General features: G+C 36.3%; 2 protein-coding genes across 2 annotated transcripts in view; one reads left to right on the forward strand and one right to left on the reverse strand.

Moving 5' to 3' along the window:
- LOC132169331 (uncharacterized) overlaps positions 1 to 4462 on the reverse strand; it is a 25433-nt gene extending 20971 nt beyond the window's left edge. Inside the window, exons 1-15 of the mRNA XM_059580383.1 lie at positions 4327 to 4462; positions 3431 to 3605; positions 3229 to 3300; positions 3073 to 3141; positions 2917 to 2988; positions 2526 to 2597; positions 2360 to 2431; positions 2200 to 2271; positions 2020 to 2091; positions 1833 to 1904; positions 1665 to 1736; positions 1107 to 1175; positions 921 to 986; positions 298 to 357; positions 117 to 164 (exon numbers count right to left, since the gene is read on the reverse strand). Coding sequence (XP_059436366.1) covers positions 117 to 164; positions 298 to 357; positions 921 to 986; positions 1107 to 1175; positions 1665 to 1736; positions 1833 to 1904; positions 2020 to 2091; positions 2200 to 2271; positions 2360 to 2431; positions 2526 to 2597; positions 2917 to 2988; positions 3073 to 3141; positions 3229 to 3300; positions 3431 to 3605; positions 4327 to 4423 — 1160 coding nt within the window. The 5' untranslated portion in view covers positions 4424 to 4462. The remainder of the gene's footprint in view (positions 1 to 116; positions 165 to 297; positions 358 to 920; positions 987 to 1106; positions 1176 to 1664; positions 1737 to 1832; positions 1905 to 2019; positions 2092 to 2199; positions 2272 to 2359; positions 2432 to 2525; positions 2598 to 2916; positions 2989 to 3072; positions 3142 to 3228; positions 3301 to 3430; positions 3606 to 4326) is intronic.
- Positions 4463 to 7967: 3505 nt separating this feature from the next.
- The window catches only part of LOC132170980 (seipin-2), a gene marked incomplete in the record, with an annotated part of 2712 nt that continues 352 nt past the window's right edge, over positions 7968 to 10327 (forward strand). Inside the window, 2 exon segments of the mRNA XM_059582155.1 lie at positions 7968 to 9082; positions 9998 to 10327. Coding sequence (XP_059438138.1) covers positions 8012 to 9082; positions 9998 to 10327 — 1401 coding nt within the window.

The following is a 10327-nucleotide window of genomic DNA, read 5'->3' on the forward strand; positions in this document are numbered from 1 at the left end:
CCTGAAACCCCTCCCCCCCCTCCCCAACCCTCTCTTTTCCAAAGAACATCTTGATGCATTTAATTCCAAATACATAATTTTGGGCCAAATTAGAGAAGACAAGAAAAGAAACTTACAAGCCACTTTCTTGCGAAGAACTTCGAAACAAGTTTAAGTTCAGACCGCTGGTGAAACAAAATTTTGAAAAATAGAAAGTGAAATAAATATTAGTACTTGATTTCACCTTATTGTAGTATAAAAGGTGAAATTAAACAGATGATGATATTAACAAAGAAGGAATAATTTTTCTTTACTGACGAGGGGTTGCAAGCAGGCTGCTCTATGCTTTGCCTTGTGAAGTTATTGTACGAGAGATCCCTGCATTCCCAAAAGAGGAAAAAAAAAAATACTTCAATCTTCTTAAAATGATGGATTTCTATTCATAAAGAGTGTCAATTCTTATTGTAACTCTGAATTTGAGAAGTGTCCCTCTACAATTTCTTTTTTAGATTTCAGAATTATTCTTAAAAGCAATATCAGAAGTCTTCTTAATATGGTATGATCCGCGTATCTTTCGATTCATTAATTTTGTTTACATTATGGTTTTGCATATTTTTAGTAACCATCATCCTTATAATGTATCCATACAAGTTTCCCACACGGCTACCTGACATTGGCAGTGCATTCAATATGGTAACTGCTTTGCTATTTAACACTAGCAAGTAGAATATCTAATGCTCCGATTTCCACCAAATGTTGTGACACTTTCATATATCTCCAAAGTAGTAACTTCAAGCCTCATTTTCAGTGAGAGTTGACAAATCAAGACATATACAAAGATAAACCATAGCCAACAACTGTACATTAAAGAACAGAAGAATAACAATTTCCCAACCAAATAGAAGATTTAAAAGATTAGGCATCCGAGATGAGAAACATACACGTTAGTTCCTTTGATCAAGATTGACTCCGGAACATTTCCACTAAGCAAGTTGCTGCTTAAGAAACTGATGAAATACACGTCACACAACTAGTATGTTAATGTTAATAATAGGACATGATTAAGGGTTTGATCACATCGCAAAAGTCTGCATTCATAAAACTAGAATGTCAATATCATAACTTACATGAACTTTATACTTGCTGTGCTTATAGCAGTGGGTAGTTCTCCACTTAACTTGTTAAAACTGAGATCCCTGTGCAAAATCACAACATAAAAGCATATCTTCGTATCTTAGTCCCAAAATACATGTAGTAATCCACTGTTGTAATATGAAGAGTTAGAAATCTAGATAAGTCATTTTTGAAATCTAATGTTTGTATATGTAAGTAAACCAAGCACCATAAAGAAGCAATAGTAGGGAAGAATATATTAACTATAAAACATGGAACCTCTGATTTTGAAGGATCAAAGCTAACCCTAATCACTCCTTTCTCCACCCATTGTGCCCAATGCAGGCCATCCTTGGCCAGGTTCCTGAGTCTTAAACTTTTTCATAATCTCGTTACCTCATCAGAAACTAAATTATGCTTCTTAGAGATAATGATATTTATTTATATATTTTTTTTATTGAGATAGCTAGATATCAAATACATTAAAATGAATTACAATAGGATTCCTATGAAAACATAATGGAAAAAAGAATACAATATTTGTATAAAAAGACCACAAGTTTTGTCCTTACAGAATCCGTAGATGATTCATTGTCCAGATGTAATCAGGGATTTCACCAGAAATATTACAGTTCCTCAAAATTCTAAAAGACCAAAAAGGACCAAGTCAATTATGATAGTAATATTATAGATAAATACATGCATTTATGAACATATAATAAACTAAGCATTCGACATACATTCTTGTAAGGCCTGTCATGTTTCCCAAATCTGGAAAAGACTGGATTGTCCCATTTATGTCACTAATCCTCCTGTATGTAAAGATAAAATTAAGAACACAATCCTTCAAGCACAACCATATAATTCATCAATTATTATAAACATTTATGTCACTTAAACAGAATGGTCAAGAATATATTTACTCACAAATCTGTTAACTTTTCCAAAACTGAAATGGATAATGGTATGGGCCCTTTGAGTCCACTAGCAATCATTTCTCTGCATTGAATAGAAAGAAAACAATCATGAGAAATTAACAAGCCTCAATTATGCTACTTTTATCAAACCCTAAAAGGCATTCAGTATTTTGAAAGCTCAGGAGCTTACAGTCTCTTAAGTTGTTTCCAGTTCTGAATAAAATCTGGTATTGTTCCATTTAAGTTGTTATCATTCACGCGGCTGCAAGGTGCAGTAAAATGGCATCGATTCTACAATGTCAGCATGAGTTTATATGTTTGGTGAAGTATCATACTACAGAAAAGCTTACAAATCTGTCAAGTTTTCCAGCCCACCAAGTTCCTCTGGCAAATTCCCACTCAAATTATTGGAGGATAGCATCCTGTGAGTACAAGTATTAGAGCAAAATAGACAAATCAACATTCGAAAAAAAAAAAGGTCATCCATCTCAAAAAGGAAGTTACAAGGTGACTCACAAAGTTTCCAAGTTAACTAACTTCCCAAGTTCTGAAGGGATTGTTCCAGAAAATTGATTTGCTTCAAGACTCCTAAGAAAAGAGTTTGCCATTCAGTTTGTCAGCAAGTTCTTCTGTACACACGCTGAGAATATTGTGTTTCATGGAAAGTGTGTTCAAGAGTGATTGAAGCAAAGCAATTGCATGCTTCTTAATTCCAGAGAGGAAACTCTTACAATTGAAACAGCACAGCAAAAATGGGGAACAATAATAAGCATACACGGACCCAATTGCCCATATCATATGCTAAAAGTTATATAACAATCTAACCTCCCAAACTTCAAGGACCAAAATGGCAACATCATTCTCCAAGACATAATTTTGGTTAAAAAAAAAAAGTAAAAAAGCTTACAAGTATGTGAGATTGCTGAAGTTACCCAAGTCCTTTGGTATCTCCCCTGACAACCGGTTTCCAAGAACAGAGCTGCATTATAATGGTTATTTATAGTTAATTGATCAAAGAATTCAATGCTCTCTATATGCTTGAGAAGAAAATAATAATGCTTACATAGACTTCAATGCCATTGAAGCCCATTGGATTGGAATTGACCCACTTAGATAGTTGTAAGCAAAATCACTGCCAATAAAAACATGGGTTTAGTTTTTGGTTTTCCTGGCAACCAAAACAGAAAATTAATAGCTGCATTTTTTAAATGAAGCTTACATCTTTTGGAGGTAAGGGAGCTGAACCAGCTCAGGTGGAAGTACACCTGGCAGACTGAACCTTTTGATTTCTCTGCAAACAATAAAACACAAACCAACAAACAAACGCAACAAAGTCAAATGCAAATTGAAAATTATTGATTAATACTCTTACATTTCTTTGTAGAAACAAAAAATAAGACCTCAAACATAGAGTACCATACATGGCTTCAATGTGGCAGGTATTGTTCTCAAATTGGCAATTGCAAGTAATGTTCTTCACAGAATCGGCCGGCGGCTCCAGTGACATAACTCCGACCGTTTCCAATGTGCAAGTGGTGGGATTAAACTCCCAGTCAGTAGCCCCCATTGTCTTGGCAATTTGCTCAAGAGCATCCACTGAAATACAAGCACATAAACTAACTTATAATTTCATACCTCGAAGTTAGTGATGCATGTTAAATCAATATTTAAAATAACATTATAACACTATTTTTCCGTGTGTGCTCAAATTCTCTATCAACAAATAATGTCCGATACGTGAAATATTTAACAAAAATATTAAAGACAAACTAAACTCTTGTTGTACCGTGCACAATAATGATGTATAATATGGAATGAAAAAGAAAAAGATCAAGAGAGAGTTGAAGCATAGATTTACGTGATTCGGCAATGTGCTTACTTTTACAGATAGTGCGTCTGTATTTTTTTATTAATGATTCAGGGTTACAACATAACATATAATACAACCACTAGCGTTCTAACATGAGCTACTAGTTCTAACAACTCTGATGTTAGATTATTACTTATCCTAAAAGTTGAACTAATATGAAATTATGAATTTAATTAAATTAATATTTTGGCCATGAAATTAGTAGGTTAATATGAACTGCAATAAGCATGTGATGAGTGGAGAGAGTGAAGAAATGTTTTTGCCTTTCACCATGAGGGAATATATACATATTCTTATTCCTAAAACAGCTATAAAGTGAAACATGTTACTGGAAATTAGAATTTTGCCCATTAACAAAATTATTATATTAGAGGAGTGATTTAAAAATTAGAATTTCATCGAGCTCTCAATCAAAAAAGAAAAAGGGAAATAAGAATTTCATCATACCTTCATCTTGAGGCACAATAGCAGTAGCAAATCTTTGTGTGCTCAAGCAACTCAGGGCTACAACCAAAACAAAGAGTGCATGTTTGAGGAAGAACATGTCTGGAACCCCACAAAAGAATTCCAAGCTCTCTTTCGATCTGTCAGAGAATTCCCATATCTGTACTCTTTGTTTGTACATTAAATCAAGTTGGCTGCATGCAAAAGTAGAAGATGAAAAGTCAAATATCGTGAAATATTGAAAATGAATTTGCAAACATTAAATGAATTCGCACATATTCGTTGCCCGCCACTGACCTTTTATGGTTGTTGTTTTGTACTTCTCATGTTATTTTACTTTTTTGAGAGAGAGACATTTGTACTTACAAAATTACAAGTAGCCAGGCACGTACGGACAATTAGTCAGGCATAACCAATAATGTTCATGCGCCAATTTCCTTGACCATTTTGCATAATTGTCAAAAGTTATTACTTTTGACTAGCCAAACTATTCGAGAAGAGATGGTGTGAAATATATATATATAACAAAGACAGCTCTATACACATTAAATTTAATGTTCCTCACTTGTTATGTCATATCCAGAGACGGATTTAGGGACCGGCAGTGGCCTTGGTCCCCCCAAATTACAAGAAAAAAAAAAAGATTTTAAGGTAAAAAGATAATAATTTAAAGTATTTTTTGCCAATTGATCCCTCCCCAAATTTTTTTTGACCCTGGGTCCACCCCCAAATTCAAAGCTGGCTCCGTCCTTGGTCATATCCTAAAGATTCAGAAGGGCTTCAAACGGATACTTGGGTTTTGGATGCTTCAAAGCCTCTAAGAGCATTATTATTAGTAATTTCACCAAATTTTACTCATTAAAATAGTTAAAAGTACATTTTTTATTTATTTTAATTACTCAATTTTTTAAAGCACCCCCAACAACTTCACTATTTTAATTATCAACTTTCACTATTCCGTTTAAATATTCTTTTTCAAAGACTTCTTTTTTTAAAAACTATTTTTAAAGAAAAGGGAAAGAGAGAAATTTTGTATTATTTCTTATTCATTTGGTGAGTGAATAGTACTCACTATCTTTAATAAGTACTATTCATTCACCAAACCAAAATTGTTATTTTGGTGAGGCTGTTGGAGAGTGTTTTTTTTTTTGTTGTAATTTTTAGTGATTTGGCACACCAAAATAACAAAAAAAACTAGTCTAATGAGGCTGCAAAGAATGCTCTTATAAGGGAATGCTAGGGACTTGTTGGATTTACTGGGGGAAAAAGAAAAAGAAAAAGAAAAAGAAAGAAAAGAAGAAGATGCATTTCATTGTATCAATTTGGAATAATTAAATTAATTGGTCATAGTAATATGATCACAGCACGTCTCTTGGCTGTATTTGGACAACATAATTAAGGTAGTTAGCCCTGCGATTTTTGACCATAGAAATTGAGTGATGTCCTAGTCGCCTACAAACTGTGGAAAGCGACCAATTATGCCAAAACTGAAAGCATTGAGGTCCTACCTATCTGATTGATTGGTAAGCTAATCATTCAAGAGAATTTGAGGGTTATTGGAAGACCTAATTATTAACGGGCTTCAAAGGCCCATACATTGAAGAATTAAGCAAACTTCAATGAGCATTGGAACCCATGAGTTGTTGGGGTCCAAGTGCCTATGACCCGACTAGTTGCCAAAGCCCAAGCACACCTTCACCTGGTGTAGCACGAGTAGTGATTAAAAGAACACTGACATGCATGAATAGTGTGCACGCTAGTGCTTATATATTATAAAATATTATTTAAACAATAAAAAAAAAAATAATAATAATATACGAACACTGGTGTGCACATTGTTCATGCACGCCAGTGTTCTCTTAATCACTACTCGGTATAGCACCTAGCTAGCAGTTGATTCCTCTCCTGCCACTACTAGCTTAACTAACCGTTTGTCCACGCCAAACAGCCCTTCCCAACAAACCTAGGAGAATGAATCTCCGCGTTTTGTAACAACTTATTGGTGAGAATGACCTATATAAAGAAAGTAAGGATATAATCATTTAGTTATGTAATTCTAATTCTAACTTAACTCTTCACTAACATGAGAGTCAGAGCGACTCTACCGGATTCCACTAATGAACCCTTCTAACCTTTTATTTTTCGATCTTTCACAGATATCCTCTCTAACAAGTGGCTTAAAGTCTCAGTAATCATTGCAAAGTAATGCTATACGTAGGACTCGTGTATCCGTCCGCTCGTCATTGCACCATCATAAATGATGGCAGAAATCTGTAGTAAAGGCATTTCATGCGTTTCTCAGTTTAATTCCATACTTTAAAGAAAAAAGTGCATTTTTCAAAAAGAAAAATCTGACTATAATGCATTAACAGTCTCGGTAAAGCAGTCAAAAAGAAATTGCATAGAGACATACCTTAATTAACGTGGAAGCAACTCAAAGCCAAAAAAGATATATACTGTATATATTCTTACTTACTTAAACAATACAAAGATCGACTTTCAAGGAGCCCATGATGAGAGTCGTCGGAGACCCCGCTGGATTTGTTCTGCAGTTTTTCCGTCTACTTTCATGTAAATATGGCGTCTTCCTGTTTAGTTGTTCTTGAATGAGGAAGTTATAAGAAATGGAAGTTTTTTCTCTGTAGAAAGCTACTATACGAGTAGAGCAGTTTTTTTTTTTTTCAATACATTGGGTAACTACCCATAAACCAAAAAAAAAAAAAAAAAACCTCCATTAATGATAATCAACTTTTTACTTGGAGCCTATATGGCTGCCCACACACTGACACTGCATGGGCATGGAATTGGATCCTAACAGGACCCTCTAGGCCGGGATGATAACTTCAATGTCTATAATACTTGGGATCTATTGAAAAATTATAAATAAAAAAATAAAAAATAGATGGGTGATCTCACTAGCGGCCAAACTACCCTCTTAGAGTATATGTAGAGTGGTGGAACTACCTTATTGGCCAAGGAATCGTTCAACCGCGAACATGCGAATTAGAGTGAGTGGCTCGACACTTTCTATTTTTTTTTTTTTTTTCTTTTGTTTTTGTTTTAGTTATTATATATATATATATATTAATATATTACCCTAAGTGTATCAATATGATTGGTGTTGAAGCAAGACTCAAATGTTTTCCATCAAATTATTGGATGGAAGTTGGGTTTACAAACCTATTTGTGTTTTTTTGGCTTACCACATTGATTTTTCAATTACTTTTTAAATCTCATGAAGTTATTTGTAATTAAGTGAAACCACATACACTACTCTTTAGAGTGTTTAATGGAATTTGTTTGTTAATATTTTTGTTTTGAGAAAAAAAAGAGTAAAAACGGAAAATAAAAATCTTAACAAACAAATATTTAATTTCATTTTTCATTTCCTTTACTATATATAGTCAGTTCAAATCCTATAATATTAGATAAGCAACACATATTATTTGTAAAGTTTTCATCATATAACCCTCACTTTGATCCAATTAGGATAATGTTCTACTCACAAATATTTGTTAATTAATTTCTATTTCTAATATTTTATTTCTATTTCATGTGATTTTTTTTTTTTTTAAAAAAAAAAAATCAACGGTAGAGATAAGGTTTATCAAGAAAATACACGCCTGTAAAATCCCACACGTTCTTCCTCGTCGCATTTCCTTTCAAGGAAAACTTGGTAATCTCCTAAATGGAATCCTCCGATCCCAACACTGAAGACGACGACGTTTACTTCGACGCCCTCGACGACTTCCCCTTCTACGACTGCCTCTCCTCCCTCACAGCCGAACCAGAACGCTACTCGTCCTCCTCAACTTTCTCCGCTCTCAATCCATCGCGGGAGACTCCTCCGGCTTCCACCCTCCGGCGCCGACCCTTCTCTCGCCGCATACTCTCCGGAAAGGTCTCCAACGACTCGAGCTTCGATTTGGGTTCGGATTCCACTCTCAGCTTCGAGATCCTCGCCGAACCCGATACGAAACCGCGTTTCCGGGAACGGAAATATGCGATTGATCGGAACGCAAACCAAAAGCCCGATCCCGAGTCGACTCAGGAGCGAGTCACCTTGGTGTCTCCAGCTCAGGGCTCTAATTCGACCATAACCACTGTAACCGATCTCCGAGTCGACGACAACTCGGCTGAGTCAGCCGCCGGACTCAGCGATCCCTCATTTAACTTACTCGTGTTCGTAGCCGGACTGGTAATCAAAGCAATCAACTTCCAAATCAACCTCTTCATCACCTTCACAACATTTCCTCTCCTCCTTCTCTACCACTCCTACGCGCTCATCACTAACCCCTTCCAAACGGTGCGTCGCGGCAGAGACCATCTAATCCAAAGACTCTCGAAGCTAGGGGACATTGTCCGCGAAAGCGCGAGCCCCTGGCTAAACGACTGGTCGCAGGAGCACAGTTGGGTCTTGAAGGTCGTATTGCGGTGCGCGTGGGGGTTGTTGTGGTCCATCTACGTTTGCGTCGTTTTGTGCGGTCTGTTGGTCTCGTCAGTCGCGGTTAGCAGCATTTTGATGAGGTATTTGGTGGAGGAGCCGATTCAGATAAAGGAGGTGTTGATTTTCGATTACACGAAGCACAGTCCGGTCACGTACGTGCCGGTTGCGTCGTGTGGTTGCGTTGGTTGTGGCGAGGATTGCGAGGAAAAGATTTCGGGGTTCAGGGTTGTACCTCCTGGTCACAGGTTGCAGGCCACGGTTTCGTTGACGTTGCCGGAGTCGGAGTACAACCGAAATCTCGGGGTATTTCAGGTACTTGATTGATTAATTGAGATTGAAAGTAATCTCCTTTTGTTTGTTTTCTTTCTTTTAGTTATGAAATTTGTAGATTTTGTTTGCGTAAGGAACTCACACCGCACTGACAGAAATTGTTGTGGATTGGTCAAGTAAGGGGACAGCAACAACCTTGGTTCGGCAGTCAAAACATCCTCAAATCTGACTGCACCCAAATTGTGAACACCCTAAATTTAGGGATCTTAGGAAAGCTTATACAAATGGAACTTTTTTTAACGGTATGAGATGTAGTGGAGCCCGTTTCATCCTCTGCCCTGGCCATCAGTGAAGACTGTTGGCATCATAGGGTGCAGTTGGAGCTCTATTTGTCGCTAGAGCAAGAGCCTAAGATTAAGATGTTATTATATTCTTGAATTATTATAAATAGTCTGAAACTAATAACATCAAAAAGAATCATTGATGATAATAGTTTAAGAAGTTTGTATGAGATTGTGCCAGATTTACTTCCAATTGTGGCATTTGGATCTGGATAGTGTGAACTCAATCCTCTTACTGTCCTTTGAAGAAAAGGAAAACAAAAAAGATTGAGAATGTTTAGAATGCTTTAACCTATCCCCATATGTATTTATACTGGTTACCATATTGGGAACTAGTTTAAGCTATGCTGTGCACTCTTGAAACCGAAAAGCGTTACAGGGTTGTTAAAGTTTGAGAGGAGGGAAGAATGCTATTTCTGCCTGGGATGTTTCTCTTATAACCCCACCCCCACCCACCCCCCTTTTTTTTCCTTTGTATAGTTTGTTACCATATTGGCTGCAGAAATTATACTATTTATATGATCTTAATTCAAGACTATTATTTGATTTTGTTTGGTGTCTCTAATATACTTATATGACGGATATTTGTATGACTTTCTTTAATGCTCTTTTGAAGATCAGAGTAGACTTCATCTCTGCTAGTGGTAAAACCCTTGCCAGTTCAAGCCATCCATGCATGTTACAGTTCAAAAGTGAGCCTGTCCGTCTTCTCCTGACTTTTCTTAAGATTGCTCCTCTTGTTGCTGGTTACGTATCAGAATCACAGACTCTGAATCTGAAGTTTAGAGGTTTCACTGAAGGAGATATGCCTACTGCCTGCTTAAAGGTTGTAATGGAACAACGGGCAGAGTACCGCCCTGGTGCTGGTATCCCTGAAATATATGATGCATCTCTAATACTTGAGTCAGAACTTCCCCTATTTAAAAGAATTATATGGTATTGGAAG

This window comes from Corylus avellana, chromosome ca2 (assembly GCF_901000735.1).
Source record: "Corylus avellana chromosome ca2, CavTom2PMs-1.0".
Taxonomy (NCBI): Eukaryota; Viridiplantae; Streptophyta; class Magnoliopsida; order Fagales; family Betulaceae; genus Corylus; species Corylus avellana.